This window comes from Solanum lycopersicum, chromosome 2 (genome assembly GCF_036512215.1).
Source record: "Solanum lycopersicum chromosome 2, SLM_r2.1".
NCBI classification, from domain to species: Eukaryota; Viridiplantae; Streptophyta; class Magnoliopsida; order Solanales; family Solanaceae; genus Solanum; species Solanum lycopersicum.
In genome coordinates this window covers 59892044-59909397 of record NC_090801.1, presented here as the reverse complement: position 1 = coordinate 59909397, position 17354 = coordinate 59892044, and the positions used below count along the sequence as shown (strand labels likewise).

The window sequence follows — 17354 nt, the reverse complement described above, 5'->3', positions numbered from 1 at the left end:
AAATCATTTTATACACAACAAATTAAGTTGAGAAACAAAGAACATAAAACAAATTCCAAGAATGTGGTTTATGTGTAAATTTTTGTATTTTTCCATTTATTGATGAAATTATGTTATTACCCCTTCCATTAAAGCATAAATTGCATTCAAAGAATGTGATTTATGTGTAAATTTCAGTCTCTTTCCATTTATTATTGAAATTACGTTATTATCCATTCCGTTTAATTTTATTTGTCAAGTATATCTAAAACATATTTATTTCTATTATTTATTATTGTTATCTTATCGAGAAAGATACTTATTTTTTCATTTTATACGCATCTGAGAAAGAAATGCACAGAACGCATCCAACGAATGCGATTTATGTGTAAGTTTCAGCCTCTTCCCATTTGTTGATGAAAGTACGTTATTACCCCTTCCACTAAAAAAGACATAAAACACATTCAACGAATGTGATTTACGAGCAAATTTCAATCTCTTTCCATTTACTGTTGAAATTATATCATTACCCTTTTTGTTAAAAAAGACATAAAATGAATACAACGAATCTGAATTAATCTACTAAATGATTCAATAGTGTACAACATGAAAGGAAACGGATGAAAAAACTTTTTGAGTACAATTAGCTAATTCAGTTCTTACTGACATGCTGCATCAACATACTATCAAGAGTTTCTGAACAAAACCACAGCTTTCTTTGAGCGTTTACGAGCGTTTGATAAAGTTTTAGTCACAAACTCATCTGATGCATCACGAATTAAGTTCCGGAGTCCAGATTTCCATTTAATAACCATCATCTCAATGTTAGCAGATATCAAAAGAAGATCGCGCAGAAATAAAACTTCTAGGCCAGATTGCGTTCCTTCAAAGCCACAAACTATGATCTTTTTAAGTTGATGACCGCAACCTTGAGGAAGCACAGACAGTTGAAGCTTTCCTTCAACAAAGTAAACATCATTTACATCTGGAATAAGGCAAGCCTGCAAATGGAACTCTATTAGAACAGAGAGAAAAGATGATGAGTTGAGATTAAGAGCATGCGCGGGTTAAGAAAAATGATGTTTTTTTATTGTTCAGTTAAGGAAATATCTTCTAATGTTTAGATTCATACCATAAGTACTTTATTTACCCATCCATACATTTTGGCCAAAGGAATGTGGGAACTCAAGATCAAGAACAACCCTACTTGCAACTACTAGAGTTCATTGGCGGAATCAAGCTTAAATCTTAATGAGAGTTCAAGGGTCAGATTTCTTTGAGATTATGAGTTCAATATATATATACCAAGGAACTCAACATATATATATTCATGGCATAAGGCCAAAAGTGGTTGGTTTAATTGAACACATATTCAGTATAATAAGTCTACCCCTGCCCTGCCTGATTATTTTCAACATGGAAAACCACAAACATATGCTCCGTGTATAAATAAAGAGAGAGGATTTGGATATATCTGTTACTACTTATAGATTGAACCGGAACATTGCTTAACAAGTGAATAGCAATGTTTCAGACAGAAAACAAACCTCAAACTCAAAATAGGGTAGGGCCATATGTATGATTAGTGTCTGAAGCTTGAGTAAATTTTGTAATAAGCGTATAATGCCAGGGAGATATCGCTTCTGTATGGGAGTATGCACTGTTAAACACTCACAGCCGATCATGGGAAACAACACCCATGGCGAGTTCAAAAATGCCATAACCTTCAAGATGGAAGAAAAACGGAAAAAATCCAATCAGCTACATATCCAACCATCCCACAAAAATATAACAATCCTCCAATAACTCCATTCTCCAAGCACAAAATTAAACAATATGTATTCAACCTTCTACTATACCAGAGTGTCCCACTAATTTGTAGCTTATTACCAAAGAACATAATATTAGACCTGTCCCTAAAGGATTTTGCAACACAAAAGATACTTACAAGCAAAACACATAAGTGATCATAAACTCAAAAACACACAAAATATACCATATTTGATTTTGAGAATCATTCAATCAATATGGCGTCAGATATATGAACCAAATAATATACTTCCTACCTAAGGTCTTAAGAGGTTAAACTTGCTAATTGCGAAACCATCGAGATGGGGTGGGGAAAGTGATCATAAACTCAAAAAAACACTCAAATATACCATATTTGAGAATCATTCAATCAATATGGCTTCAGATATATGAACCAAATAATATACTTCCTACCTAAGGTCTTAGAGGTTAAACTTGCTAATTGTGAAATCATCAAGATGGGGTGGGGGAAGTGATCATAAACTCAAAAACACACAAATATACCATATTTGAGAATCATTCAATCAAGGAACAAAACATACAGATAAGATCAAGTCAATCAAGCAAATAGCACAAACCTCAATGCACCATGTCCCTAACATAACATCTTTGACATGAATTAAACTCTCAAACATGGCCATCAACATAACTCCTCGCTGTTCATAAAAGTAGTCACACTCCTCATCCTTAGGGTTCTTTGAGTGAAAATCAAATTTCACAGAGACACAGTTCCTCACATTGTTCAACTTAATATTCATTCTAATACACCCCTTTAATTCCAATACCTTAACACAAGGTGCTTTAATTTCCAGTTCAAGATCCAAGAACTTGTTCACTTCCTCCTTATACCCATTAACCACCAACTTACTCACCTTTCCACCAAACAAATCCAAACACCTAAAACCCCAACAATTATCCAACTCCAACAAATCCAAACACGGACTACCAGCAACAATTTTCCTGACTATATCATCACCAAATCCCATCGACCCAATCCTCAATTCCCTTAAAGAATCCCATCGAACAGCTGGAACTCTGTAAAATCTACAAGAAACCCAATTCGCTTTTCGAAGAAAAGGGTTGAACAATAATCTCTTAGGGAGATTATAGCAATCACCATCATCATTGGAGAGAACCAAATTGAGTTCTTTGACTTGATGGGTGATAGCAAAAAGAACCCAAACAGTAACATCGGATGTAAAACAACGCTTAAAGGGGAAATCAACGTGAAACTTTAATAGAGTGTTGCAGTTACGGTGCAAGTTTATGAGGGATTTGTCAACAAATGAAACGAACTTTCGTACAGAAAAGAAGTCCTTGGAACGGTGAATGAAATTGAGGGTGGAAGAGAAGGACCAGAGAGTTCTCCATTGGCGGCAGAGACGGCTGGTCCGAACGACGTCGTCGAAGGGAAGAAAGGAGAGTATGTGAAACAGAATTGAATCCGGTAAGGAAGATAATCGGTCTGAAGCAACTCCCATTTTTCGTTTTCCAGTTTTGCTTTTCAGAACTACTTATTCTATAATTTGTTTTGGATTATAACATAAGATTCATTAATATATTTACGTAAATTAACTAACTAATTGAGCTACTATTCCATATTCATTATCATTTTTTTCCCTCTAAATTATTATTTGTATGCGTAAAATCTGATCCACTCGTATGAATTGTGACCTCAATATTCAAACATCTTTCATGGACAATAATATAACAAAGTCAATTTTAATTTTGTATAAATTAAAATTATGAACTTTAATTTTGTTTTTTTTAAAAATTAAAATTATGAACTTGGCACAGTCAAACTTCAAATATCTTTTACGCGTTAGGACCTTAATAAGACATCAAAAAATTATAATGACATATCAAAAAATTATAATGACTTATCAAGATCAAACTTGAAATTTTTTTATCATTAGATATGCTTCACAAGGCTTAACTTCAAATACTTTACTTGAAATTATGAGCTTGACATGATTAAAGTTCAAGTGTTTTTGCAGAAACTAAAAGCAGCACATGATATACGCTATCACAATAGCTTTCACGTAATTACTATTTCTTAATGTGCACAGGATAAAACACTTAGCTTGTAAACCTATGAAAGGTAACCCACACTAAATAAACTCAAGGCAAATCCTTCGCGTTTGTTTGAAAAGGAGTTTCGACCTTGAAACCTCCAACATAAAATTCCCGAGCTCAAACTACTGGGTGACCCCGAAGGATGGGAGTGTGTCACTGTGGTATCAATTTTCTCACATCCTATGATAAACAATACATAAAAAGGGGATATAAACAACTGAAATTAGTAAGACTCAAGAGAGAGTATGTATAAACATCAAGCATTAAAGCACCAGTAATATAATATATATTAGAATCCATCTCAACTATAGCTAGCTCAAAAATTGAGCCTTGGTTGACTGACTCAAGAAAAGAAGAATGTACGCAAGCATCGAGTCTAAAGAAAAAAAAACACAGTATATGTTTCTGAAGCACGTTTTAATAAATACTAACAATTTACTTTTGCTTCTCAACCTGAGAACAAAATAACAGCATCCTTTGAAGACCTTGGAAAGCTTACAAACATTTCTGCAACGATGGTATGGCGCCTGGGGGATATCCATGTTCTGTCAGTGAAGGAGGGAAGGATAACTTTCTGAAGCACTAACCCATTCTTTAGAACAGCTTGCAGAAATGTAGAGATGTACTCAAAATACAGAATCTCATATATCCAGGGGCTGTCAATCCTTAAAGTTTTGAGATTCAGCACCCAACAAGGTCTTGTTATCCAGTATTTTTTTGCAGAAAATTCATCAGTGCGCCACGTGAATGACCACCCAACACTGTACTGTAATATAATGTTTCAAGGTGATTAACTGATCAATTAACAAAATGCAGCAGAGGCTAATTTAGAACAGGAAGTTTAACTCAAACAATGTTTTCAAGACTCGGAATATGTATGCATGGGCACAAAAAAAGAGAAGTATGTATATAATAATATCATGCCCATTCTGAACTCATTGACTCTACATAGGTGATGATTGAGCAACAAAGAATCAAATCGAGAGATTAGAACAATAGGAGTAGGGGCATTTGCATACCTCTTCGAAAGCAGATTCGTCACTTATGTTCAAGACCTCGACTAGAGGACAACTTTGTAGAAGGATTGCTAACCCAGGAAACTCCATGTTAGTCAAACGAGAGTTCAAGGTCAACTCTTTGCATCTCATTCTCGGGCATGACGAGTTTTTAGTCTCTATCATATGAAGGACCTGGGACAATTAATTATCAGAAGATAGGTTAGAGGTTTGTGCGTTGAAGATATAACTAAGTAAATAAAATTTGTTTTCTCAAACAACATAAACTTTAGATGAGATATCACACAATTCAACATGGTATCATAACAAAGAAAGATCATTAGTTATCTCAAACAATCAGATACACCACATACCATACGTAAAGGGGCGTGTTGAAGATATAATTAACTAAGTAAATAAAAGTGAGTTCTTTCTAACCATAAGGACAGGATCAGAAGTATCAAAAACCACTAATTCTTACAGAGCCATCGAACCGGCCCAATCTAAGCTTTTAAATGAGAACATGGTCACTAGTTTAACTAAACAAGGTTTAACTTAAAGCTAGAATAATATAAGAACATAATCAAATGAGATATTTCACAAAATTTCCTAGTAAAACACTGTTGGATCAGGAATCTTTCTAGTGGTTTCATGACCCTATTCCTGATTAATCTGTTCTTCCTATTTTAAACCAGTAAAGTCACCATAGATGCAAAGCAATTAAAGTGCCACTTTTTTACCCTTTCCCCTCTTCGTATAGTTAAAAGAGTTAGCCATGCTATGTCCTAAATCCCGAGGACCGTGACCGGCACTTAATGAGCATCTATCCTACTAAATGAACCAGATTGTCCACTGGTATGATATGAGAGATGAAGCAACTGTAGCAACAACATAGCCTAAAGCGCTAAACCACACAATGCAGCCCACACCTTCTTTAACCATTAATCCCTGAAACTTTCTAGTCCCTAACACATACGTGCCCCTTAATAGCCACGGTCACAATGTAATAGGCTACAAATGTAATTTGTTTAACTTCTCATATATGTCCTCCACTATGCCCATATTCATAAGAATTCACCGATTGTCAAAATTTTAAACATTATTATATTTGCAAGAACATTTTAATTATTCAAGCAGGTTTAAGTCATGACAAAGGAGTTGTTTGAAGGTCCGTATATATATATATATATATTATATATATATATATGGCGCTACATACCTGCAGAAATCCATGAATGTAGAGGTACAAATAGAGAATAATGCTTCTGACTCAAAAGAAGAGTAGTAACACTGACATAAAGGCATTGCTATATTTTATGCAACTTCAAAAACATATCTTTTTTTGATAAGTAATGCAACTTTAGACATTTTGCATTCTGTAGTAACAATTTTTTTTATAAAAATGGTAGACTATTACAAGGGATATATGCATAACAACTGACAGTATACACATTTTTAATAGTATGACTGTAATTTAGCTTGCCATAATAGGTTGGTCATCATTTTTATCAATCAATGTTTATCATATAGATTTTCCTATGATTACCTAATAAATGATATGATTGAGTAAATAATTCACCATCATCACTCAGAGAAGTACAAACACATCAATAATAGTTAATTTTAATGACCAGATGAAGTAGGGAGGTATTGGTCAAACCTGCAGGCACCATGACCCAACCGAGAGTTTTTCAACGTCCCCGAGATCTCTTAATATATCCTCGTCAATCTTGAAATCACTATGATAACTTTCATAATCATCTGTCGTCCTAAAGAAATCTAGCTTAGCATGGACTAGAGCTGATACGTTCTCAAGAAGAACAATTTTTTTATGAAAACATCCTTCAATCTCCAGCGAAGTAATATTCCTAGCATCTATTATCAGCTCTGCATCATCGTCGTCATCAAGCTCGTCATGTACTTGTTGCCAATATCCACTGATCACCAACTTCTTCACACTTTCGGAGTTAATTTTAAATAAATTAACCCCATAACACATGCTAAACTTGAGAGACTCCAAAGAAGGACATCCAGAACATATGGCGTCAACGATATCACTGTTCAACTCAGCTTTCCTAATAACCAAAATCTTTAGAGAAGGCCAATTTATCCCCTCCTTTGGTACAAGGTTACAATTGCACAAACTCATTTCTCGAAAACAGGCGTTGGAGTACAAAATCTGGGGTAAATTGTAAAAATTGTCTGCACCCCTTGTCATCAGATACAACTCCAGTTCTTCAACATATTTATTGTGTACAAATAACATCCATTTATTAACACACTTAACAAGTTTTTTACTGTAACGAAATTCAACCGAAAACTTGTTCAACTTATTAGGCTTAGATAGAAGCAATGTATCATCAACCAAAGTTATGAATGCAGTTACAGAGTAATGAGATTTTCCAGTGCACCTGAAAACCAGATTATGTGCTGAGGTCCATAAAAGGCGCCATCTTTTTGAGAGAATTGCAGTTCGCCTAACTTCATCCATCCGCAAGTAAGAGAGGATGTGAAGTACCAAAGGATCCGTCAAGGCGCTAAGTCGATCTGGTCTTTCGATTTTACGAATTTTCCAGCTAATGGGTTCATCATCGGATTGATCACAAGTATTAGAACAGTAATGTGGAGAGATTTGTGGAGAATCATCATCGATTTCTCGTCCATGTGAAGAATCAGACATGGTGAAAATTGAAGAACTGAATTGATCAGTTGAACAAAAACTGGGGCGCAGGGTTTTAAGTTTCAACAAGAAACTCGGATATATCAGGAATGAAATATATACACTCAAAATTTACCCTCCAATCTTGGTGAGTGATCTAAGAAAGTGTTATGAAAGGTTTGTTTAATATTTGATACGTTAGTTTTTAGAGAAATTACGTATAAAGTTGAATATCATATTTCAAATCTTACAACAAGGGAAAAGAATCAAATATGCCTCTAAACTATTCGAAAAAATATGGCGTTAGTGGGTATATTAGACATATCCAACTCATTTTTATTTCCTTAAATGCCACATGAAATTGTTATATCATTTTAACCTTATCACATTGCATTAATATGAAAATGGAAATCGACTAACCTCAAAAACCCTAACATCATTAATTTGGTGTAGGTCAGTTAAGGAATCCATATCGCTTATTTATGTTACTCTTATATATGTTAAAAACAATCATTGAAGTGCATGTTTGATATTCAAATTTGATAATTTAATACTTATATTAAAAGTAAACATCAAATATCAAACTTTTAAAATTTGATAAGACACAATAATTAAATTTTGATTTGACGAATCAATTTTCGAGCGATTAATATTCATCCCTAATTATACATTATGATCATACATGCATAAGAAAGTATAAAGAAGGTTAAAAGGCCTTCTTTAATTTATAAAATTTGAAATGATTTTTGAAAAATCTTTCTTCGAGCTTGCCTCAATAACATATACTGTATCTCTCTTATAATTTGAAATATTATATTTAACATTCTTATTTTCATTTGCATATATTAGAATTAAATTTAGGTACTCATTTTTTGGGTTTTGCTAAATAATCATATTTACTTAAATTTGCTTTGTTATGAGCAAATTAAAATACTCAACTCACAAGGAATATTGTCATGTTATTGAGACGAATCAATAGGAAAATCTCTGAAACTATCTTAAATATTTACGTTGCTTATTAAATAAGGATAGTTTCAAAAAATAAAAAACACTTTATTAATTTTTTCTAATTCAAAATAAAATTTAAAAGGATAGTTTTCCCTCTAAATTCTAAGCACATTATTCACTATGTTTGGATCATTGTTATTCATTATATTTGTATTGTATCGTTATTATACCTATAATGTTTGTTTTGATTGTTACTTAAAATTTATTGTACTGTATTGTTAAATTTTGTTGTTACATAACAATGAAAACTCTTATTTTATGGAACAACTAATTTGGTGTGTTCCCATTGTTACTTAATTTTTTTTTCCAATTATATCTTTACATAATATTTTAAAATACTACTTTACCTTTTACCTTAATTATTTAACTCTAGTCAAACTTTCTACCTTAGAATAATTAAGGATATTTTAATAAATTTATAAATTACAATATAGTACGATACAATCAAGCCAAATAATCAAAATATTATTAAACAACAACAAACAATACGGTCTAACCAAACATTGTATCTACCATACAATACAATACAATACATTATGAAATAATGGATAACGATAATCCGTAAAAGAAGCTTTAATTCTTTCCCATTTACCTTATCTTTAATGACTGCAGAATCCCTCCCAAATGAATTACTCCAATGATCAACAAATGCATTCTCTTAACAAATTATATGGTGGGTATGTTTGATATTCGAATCAATATTTTTAATGTTTTATTTAGAAAAAGATAGAAATAGATATTAAGTATGTTTGATATTCGAATCAATATTTTTAATGTTTTATTTAGAAAAAGATAGAAATAGATATTAAATATATCGATTTCTAAATTTGGTTTGATAAATCAAAATTTAGTATGATAAATCAAACTTGAGTAAAGTAATTCGCTAATTATGTATTCAACAAGTATTTTTTTATATATATGTTCATAGTTTATCTAACACTACATTAAAGTTGTGAATTACATGAGGATTTTCTTGGGATTAGTATAAAAATTTAAGTATTTTCCTTATATAGTGACTCATGTTTGGGAAATTATCCAGGAATATCACTTATGTTGTTTTTAGGACCACAATATCACTCAACTTTACCTCTTTTCCTCAAAATATACTTGACAAAAAAAAATATTGTCTCGCTCCTAATAGGATGTCATGTCACATTTTATTATTAACATTTTCTATGTCACATTATTCTTTTTATTATTATGAACATTTTTTTTAATTCTTTAAATGACTGCTTGTTTAATGTGTCTATAAGAGATTATTAATTCATTCTTGTTAGTGAAAAAACTTACAACATAATAAAATTGCAAGATTACAATTGAAAAAAAAATGAAGAAATTTATCTCTTTAGGCTGAGGCGCGGATATCTTGCTCTCTTTAAGGAGATTCAAGTCCACTGCAGCAAATGTTTTCACCGGATATCTTGCTCTTTTTGACTTGTCCCCTCCAGGATACAACAGCCTTCACAAAGTATAACTCAACAACTCTGGACAAGAGTTGAGTCCAAAGCTCCATAAAAAAAAAACACCTCCCTTCAACTAATAAGAACTCTCTTTTAGACTAACTTTTTCACTATTTGTTTTCTCTTGTGTTTTATGTGTATCCCAAACCAAATGAAGATCACCACTATTAATATTACAAGAAGTCTTCCTAGCAATGAATAGGAAGTTAATGAAGGTAGTAAACAGTGAAGATAATGGTCTTAGGAGTTTCATAGGTTACATAGTTTACAATAGGAGTTACAAAGAGTAATGGAGGAATTAAGAATGAAATAAAGTGATGGATAACCAATGTTAATGGATGATGTAGAAGTTATCCATTCCAATGTTTACTGGAATGTTTTTATCTCACAATGAATACATGGCTACCAAGTCAAAGATGAATAGCATGATTAAAGTGATAGTTTAAAACACAAATGCCTACCAATGGTAATTCTTATAACTCCAAAATAAAGCAAGTTAATATGTTAAATATTAATATTAAAATGTTAATAACCTAACAATTCTCTATGAAAATTTAGTTATTTCATTTTTATAGACAAGTGGCAACAACACACTGTAGCGGACCATAATGTTACCACAAAAGTTTTAGCGAAATAAGATATGTCGGATTCTCAATAAAACACTATTTTGAAGAATCTGATATACTCATTGACATTTTTAAAAAGTCCAAACAACATGTCACTATATTGAGGGATTTCCAATATATGCATATGTATGTAATTAGGGCCATGTCCTGTTGCACTAATCTTCATACACAAATTATAAACATATGTTGCTTGTTCACGGTTAAAACAATCAAAGGTTTCTTGTTCATGATTAAAAAAAAATTGTTTTTATACAAACTGTAAACCTCTATTCAAAGCTTGGGCAGATTCAAACAATAGAAATATACTATTGAAAAACAAGCAAGCAAAAAATTCCTAAATTTTAAGAAAAATACCCCAATATATCATGTTAAGTATTCAAATTATTTCACACTTTGCACTTTAAAGATAAAAGAATCAAAGAAAACTTGAATTTTACCTTATGGTGATTTCTTTGGTTGATATCAAAGTTATGCAGGGACTAAGAAAATTGTTCCTTATGCAAATTTGTTAATTTATTCTTTGAAGAATCGAAGAAAATCATATATTTTCTTGAGGAATCAGAGGAGCTCATATTTGAATTTGCCGCCAAATCTCCCAAAACTAGGGTAGAAAATTTCACTAAATTTTTTTTAAAAATGTTAATAATAAAAAGGAAGTAATAAAATGTTAATAATAATAAAAAAAAAAAGTGAAATGGTATCTTATTAGGCAACAAATAATGTTTTTTTTTGGTTTAAGTATATTTTGGGGAAAAGAGGTAAAGTTGGGTGATATTCTGGTCCTAAAATAAACATAAGTGCTATTTTCAGGTAATTTCCCAAACATGGGTGAGACTATCTAGAGAAATTATTGCAGGAAAATAAGTTTCCTACGGATTTTCATACTAATCTCCAGAAAAATCCCGATATAATTCACACTTTTTGGTAGTGTAATATTTGATATGTTGGTATTTTTTAAGCCATATGTTAGGTTTTAGAAAACTCATGTATAGAGGTTATATTTTCACTCTCAAACGTAACCCTATAACAATATATATTCAGTGTAATTTCACTGAGTAAGGTATGTGAGGATAAAAACATACGCAAACCTTATGTTTACCTCATATATTATTCATGGAAGACTTCTCAAACCCTATTATTATTAACTTATCAAGCATAGATCAATCAAGATATCTAGGTCACTCATTTATGTTACTCATATATAGAGTAATCAATTAAGGTAGGCGTCAAGTATTTGATTTTTATGACTCCGTAACTAGTATTTAAAGAAAAATACTAAAATTTCAAAGTTTTTTGTGGTACGATAATTAAACTTCAATTCAATAAATCGATCTTCGATGATTTGTGTTCATCTATAATAATACATACATAATAAAATATATATAAAAAAAAAATTAAAACCCTCTTAAATTTTGTAATGATTTTAGAAACCTCCTTCTAGACTTTATCTCAATAGTATATATCCCTCTTGTAATATGAAAATTATTATATTTACCAATATTGCTTTCATTTTGCTTGTTGCAAATTTAATTTAGATGATATATAATTTTTAGCAATTACATTACCTAAAATTAGTTTTGTTACAAGCAAATTAAAATAATGGTGATGAATATAATATGTCAAATAACTAGGGATATTGTGTTATTAAACTAAAGGAATTTTTTTGAAGTCATCTCTAAATATTTACTCTGCACTTACTAAATAGCTGTTTTCTAAAATAAACTTGCAAAGAAAATTAACTTAACCAACAAAAATATGTAAGTATTGATAAGAAACAATTACTTACGAGTCCTAGGGTATTGGAAATCTTTTGATAGGGATCGTTTCTCTCCTAATGAAACCTTAATGGTGAGAATTTGGAATAATCGGGCCTAAAAAAACAAAAAAAAAATAATAAATTCTTTTAATGAAGAAGAATAAAGATAGTATAATTTAAATTTTGTCAAATTACCAAACATCTAAGTCGTTGTAGTATAGTGGTAAGTATTCCCGCCTGTCACGCGGGTGACCCGGGTTCGATCCCCGGCAACGGCGAATTTTTTTTAAAAGATATTTAAATTATAATTTCATAAAGGGTAATAATGGAAAATATGGTTTTTAAATTATGTATTTAAATATTTGTTTCAATAGGATCGCATTGCCTTACAAATTCAGTTAATATGAAATAGAGGCAAGGTTGGACGTTGCTAGTCTTTTCGATTTTCCTCAACATATTCCGTTATATTTCTTCAATAGTTGTATGAGATTTGACAATTTATATGCTTGTTCTGTACATGTAAATATGAAGTATGAAGAATAAATGATACTGAGAGGCTACGTTGATCATCGGCCTCTCCAAATATGTTGTTGTTGCATCGGTGTCAGATCCTCTCCAATTGGAGGATCTAACATAAGACAATAACTTTTTCATCTTCCGCACCATATTTTTGAACCCTTCCCTCTTTCAGAGTGTCCTAGTTGCTTCATTGTTGCTTTGGCCTCGCGCAATTTATTCTTGTAATCCTTCTTCCATGCTTCAAATCTAATCTTCAGCTTCTGGAGCTCATCGTTAGGCCTGAGGGCGGAAGCCTCCTCTCCTGTATTACATTGATCGTGGACGACAAAATTTTGATAGTGATTGACCATGTCCATCACATGATGGTTATTACACTTGTTCTTGGGATTTAATCTCCCACTTGGTTGTGGTTGTGTATCATGTACCTCATCAGGATGATTCAATGCACTTGGGAATCCATTATGCACATTTTCATCTTGATCTTGAAGTATCAGTAGTCTGAGTTTTCCCTTAGTCTTTTCGTCCCCGTGTTTTTCCCTTTCTGCAGCCAGACTTATCTGCAAGATACACAAATCTCTTTTGGTTAAAGCAAATAATAATGCTAAGCAATCTCACCGATGTTATATAAGAAGTAATCTGCAGCACACTCACTTGTATAGACGTTAACTGATCTTGCCACATCTTCTCCATTGCTTTCATCTTTGATTCATACTGATTCCACTTAATCTCATAATGCTGAATATGTAGCCTCAAAGCTGCATTTTCCTCTTTCTTTCTCTCCAGAGCAGCCTCTGTCTTCAAAATATGCCTCTGAAGATCAAGTAGAACTGAACGCGGTACCTGAAGGGCGTTTCATTCAAGCAGCTAAACTGATTAAGATATGTCATTGTTGATGTTTTTCAGCACATTGATCAAAGAAATAAAGCACACCTTAGTTTCTGGTTCCTTATTGTCAAGGTCATTCTTTTCTCTAATGTTCTGAACACAAGATCGTTTTCCATCACCCGAGAGATTGAACTGCTTTCGAGTTAAGCAACCTCGAATAACTACAAAATGTAAAGAGAAGAGTTGAGGGCCATTTCAAAAACTATATATTCGAATCTTTGGATTAAACATTCTATAATCTTACCAGATTGCAAACATAAGGCTGCAGTTCGCTGTCGTTCTGTTCTTTTATGTAGATACTTCTTTATGTGTTTCTGTATAATGATAACTGCTGTTAACCTCCTAGTGAGATCCTGATAACACTTCCTTGTGATTTCACCGCGCACAACTGCAAGAATGGATGGACTATGGTTGAGCTTCAAGCATCAAAATTACAAAGGAAAATACAAAGTACTGTTATATGATTTACTGAAGGTTGGACTTAGTATTATAGAATATGAAGTTTTGTGAATTACATGATTGTAGAGCTACTGCTCCTGTTTTAAGCTCATGATAGTACTGGCGGGCTTGATAGCCGCGAAAGCATCTCTGAATTTGCAGAACTCCACTTAGTTCAGCTCCTTCTCTCTGATCAACCATCAAACAAATCTATGAAATAAACCACACACCATCAAAATTTTTGTTCAAATTATGACTATGATTCAGTCTAAATAAGATGCAATGTGAATTTTCCTTTGTACATTCTGTCATCTAATTAATAAATACTTAACATTTGCCAATCGGTGAAGATAATCCTTTCGACACTTAGGTAATGATCATACAGTAAATCTCATCAACTAATACAATTAAAAGAAATTAATAAACGAGTGTTGACGGGAGGTAGCAGGTATCCAATGATTCAAATTCTACCAAAAGGTCAAAAAAAATAAAACAGCTAGGTTATTTTCCTTCCATTCTACCTAAACCTTAGAGTTAAGCAGTACGAGTGCTGACGGGAGGTAGCAGGTACCCAGTGAAGAAAGTATGGAACAGTCGAGACGCGAACAAGTTAACAAAATTAATACCTTATCTGTCATGGCTACAGAGTCCCTCTCTGCTGCTGAAGTACTCCATTGATCAACAAATACATTTTCTTGAACCCTAATATCTTCAAGATTGCTCTTTTCTTTACCAAATGCCAATTTCCTTCTCCCCTTAGGCAACCTAGCCTTAATAACAGGCCTAACAGGCAAAGGTGGTGGCAAATCATTTGTTTCTTCATCTTCTTGCTGAAGTTCCTCTAACATAAGCTCTAATGTACTAAGATTCTTCATCTGATAAGTTGTCACCATCACACAAGACACAAACAAACAAATATATAAAACAAAACAAGAACTGAGAGTTTGTCAACTGTTCTTGTTGTTGTTTGGCTTTACTTGAGATGCCAAAAATTTAAGCATGTTTGAAGAATAATAAGAGGTTGCATGTGTAAATTGTCAGAAAGATTTGCTTTTTTTTTTCACAGCTTTTTTGCTTTGTTTGAAAGAAGTACTTGAAGGTTCAAGTAGGTCCATTTATATATTTATAATTTTGTAGCAATTCTTGGAAAACAAAATGGATACTTTAAAAATTGATTGGAGGCCACAAAATATGAACTCATTGGTGTTGCTGTATGATGAAGAAATGGAAAAAAAGAATGGTTGGTATAATTACTTCTTGGGACATCCCAATATTGATTTATAAAGAGCTTATACATTATATATTTGTAATTTAATTAGGTGCCCAGATCAGTTTGCACGCATTTTAATTTATTTTACAATATGCATGTCACTCTCTCATCAATAATAGATATAAGATAACTTTGTCCACTGAATTTATTGAAGCTATATATGTAAATTTGTTAATATGACACAAGTTACTAGATTTGCACGCACTTCGATTTGTTTTACCAGATACATGTCACCCTCTCATCAACAACAAGTATCAGATAACTTTGTCTAATGTATTTATTAAAGTTATATATGTAAATTTGTTAATATAACACAAATTACTAGGTTTGCACGCACTTCGATTTGTTTTACCAGATTCATATCACCCTTTCATCAACAATAGATATCAGGTAACTCTGTCTACCGTATTTATTGAAGCTATATATGTAAATTTGTTAATATGACACAAGTTACTAGGTGAAATGTTATAGTGATTGTACATATAATCTAAAAAAAAATTAATTTTGTGTTTTTCTTTCTGAGAATTCTCTCATAATTTGTCACATTCTAAACAGCTACTATAGCTTAAAAGTACTTCCTTTTTCCTCACTTTAAAGTGACCTAAATTGACTTCAAAGTAATATTTGGCATCAGTCTCCAAAATTTAGAGAACTTATAGTAAGCAATTTATACATTTTCTTAATTATGTTAGTTCAATCATTTCCTCTCTAAAAATTGGACTACTCAAAAGCTTAGATTTTCAAAAGAAATCTTCTTTTTTTTTGTTATTATTTACAGAAAATCTTAGCAAGATCTCAAATTATAGTATATGATTAAATTAAACAAGATTTCATTACCTAATCCTATCAAGTGAATTTAGAATTTATTAGATGATTAGATCCAATGCATGGTTAATTAGATGGAATTATTAAATGTGATATGAAGAAACTACTAAAATTTTAATTATTTAGGGTTTCTATTGCATGTTATATGTGTAATGAGAGTTTGAAGAAGGAAGTGGGGGAAATGATTAAGGGTTATGATCAATGTGCCTCGAGCTCCTGAATTTTGTCTATTAAAATTGGACTAATATTATACTTAGGTACTTGGATATTATTCATTTTTAAGCATTGGTTTCATATCATGAGACACAAAAGCTAATTGGTTAAAGAAATACATGGAAAGATGTACCCCACTAATTTAAATATCTCTAAAATTTTGTCATGCCAAAAAGTTGGGATGGTTCAATGTTTTGATGAATAAAATTATCTGCTAGCTAGTTCGGTGATAGAATTGAGATTTTTATTAAAGGTTTTATTTTAAGGAAAAAAATAAGCATATGAATAAGTTGAAGAGATTTCAGCGTACTTATATATACATTAAAATTAGCTTTAATCATATATAAATAATATTTTCTTTGTTGTAATTTATGGGACATATTTCGAATTTTGAGATTCAAACGAGTTTATTTTTTATTGTAAATTTTTCATATATCTTTTAAATATCTTGAATTGTTAATTAGTGTGACTTGTAGTACTTTTTATGTACTTTACGAATATATAAATTTCATTTTTAAAAAAATTAAAGATTCCATAAGCAAAAATTTGATCAAGCTATTTGACTCTAGAAAAACGAAATATATCACATAAATCCTGTGTAAACGTAATTTAATTGACCTTGCTCGATCCTACCTAGCTTCGTCCAGAATCTTAATACAACTATTATATACTATTATCATCAAGGACCCGTTTGGTAGGAGGTATTAATTCAAAGAATCCATGGATTAAAATTTAGTCCAACAAAAACATTCTTTGGTTACTTTATTTAACCTAATCCATGAATTAGTTATACCTCAGGGATAGCTAATCCAAGGTTTAGCAATCCTTGGATAAGA

At 31.8% G+C, this 17354-nt stretch overlaps 3 protein-coding genes and 1 non-coding gene across 6 annotated transcripts; 1 reads left to right on the top strand and 3 right to left on the bottom strand.

The window, feature by feature from the left end:
- Positions 1-534: 534 nt before the first annotated feature.
- On the bottom strand, positions 535-3465 carry LOC101254556 (putative F-box protein At1g49610). 2 transcript variants are annotated; one of them, XM_069293689.1, is made up of 3 exons: positions 2367-3465; positions 1527-1703; positions 535-980 (listed from the first exon to the last, which is right to left on the bottom strand). In XM_069293689.1, exons 1-3 carry the CDS (start codon positions 3267-3269, stop codon positions 666-668), a joined length of 1395 nt encoding a protein of 464 aa, XP_069149790.1. In that variant the 5' UTR covers positions 3270-3465; the 3' UTR covers positions 535-665. The 2 variants fall into 2 exon arrangements, with proteins under 2 accessions (XP_069149790.1, XP_010316683.1); XM_010318381.4 differs by lacking the exon at positions 1527-1703 and having other exon boundaries at positions 2367-3373.
- A 660-nt stretch (positions 3466-4125) lies between these two features.
- LOC101255054 (F-box protein At5g03100-like) lies at positions 4126-7656 on the bottom strand. Its single transcript, XM_004232756.4, has 3 exons — positions 6520-7656; positions 4884-5054; positions 4126-4630 (listed from the first exon to the last, which is right to left on the bottom strand). Exons 1-3 carry the CDS (start codon positions 7537-7539, stop codon positions 4313-4315), a joined length of 1509 nt encoding a protein of 502 aa, XP_004232804.2. The 5' UTR covers positions 7540-7656; the 3' UTR covers positions 4126-4312.
- Positions 7657-12574: 4918 nt separating this feature from the next.
- On the top strand, positions 12575-12646 carry TRNAD-GUC (transfer RNA aspartic acid (anticodon GUC)). Its single transcript has one exon. It is a non-coding gene; the product is annotated as a tRNA-Asp (tRNA).
- Positions 12647-12804: 158 nt separating this feature from the next.
- LOC101267679 (myosin-3-like) lies at positions 12805-15458 on the bottom strand. 2 transcript variants are annotated; one of them, XM_004233771.5, is made up of 6 exons: positions 14837-15458; positions 14288-14420; positions 14017-14160; positions 13818-13933; positions 13539-13727; positions 12805-13444 (listed from the first exon to the last, which is right to left on the bottom strand). In XM_004233771.5, exons 1-6 carry the CDS (start codon positions 15101-15103, stop codon positions 13019-13021), a joined length of 1275 nt encoding a protein of 424 aa, XP_004233819.1. In that variant the 5' UTR covers positions 15104-15458; the 3' UTR covers positions 12805-13018. The 2 variants fall into 2 exon arrangements, with proteins under 2 accessions (XP_004233819.1, XP_010316685.1); XM_010318383.4 differs by having other exon boundaries at positions 14288-14399; positions 14837-15267.
- Positions 15459-17354: the final 1896 nt, after the last annotated feature.

What these genes read in the sequence shown, in the direction of transcription:
- LOC101267679 (XM_004233771.5), bottom strand. Translation starts at nt 15,103, where the DNA reads ATGGTGACAACTTATCAGATGAAGAATCTTAGTACATTAGAGCTTATG. An exon ending in ATAAGGAACCAGAAACTAAG is followed by an intron (nt 13,728 to 13,817) that starts GTGTGCTTTATT and finishes AACGCCCTTCAG; the next exon opens with GTACCGCGTTCAGTTCTACT. An exon ending in ATCAGTTAACGTCTATACAA is followed by an intron (nt 13,445 to 13,538) that starts GTGAGTGTGCTG and finishes TGTATCTTGCAG; the next exon opens with ATAAGTCTGGCTGCAGAAAG.
- LOC101254556 (XM_069293689.1), bottom strand. Translation starts at nt 3,269, where the DNA reads ATGGGAGTTGCTTCAGACCGATTATCTTCCTTACCGGATTCAATTCTG. An exon ending in TAGGGACATGGTGCATTGAG is followed by an intron (nt 1,704 to 2,366) that starts GTTTGTGCTATT and finishes TCCATCTTGAAG; the next exon opens with GTTATGGCATTTTTGAACTC. An exon ending in TACCCTATTTTGAGTTTGAG is followed by an intron (nt 981 to 1,526) that starts GTTTGTTTTCTG and finishes TTCCATTTGCAG; the next exon opens with GCTTGCCTTATTCCAGATGT.
- LOC101255054 (XM_004232756.4), bottom strand. Translation starts at nt 7,539, where the DNA reads ATGTCTGATTCTTCACATGGACGAGAAATCGATGATGATTCTCCACAA. An exon ending in TTGGGTCATGGTGCCTGCAG is followed by an intron (nt 5,055 to 6,519) that starts GTTTGACCAATA and finishes TAATTGTCCCAG; the next exon opens with GTCCTTCATATGATAGAGAC. An exon ending in ACGAATCTGCTTTCGAAGAG is followed by an intron (nt 4,631 to 4,883) that starts GTATGCAAATGC and finishes ATTATATTACAG; the next exon opens with TACAGTGTTGGGTGGTCATT.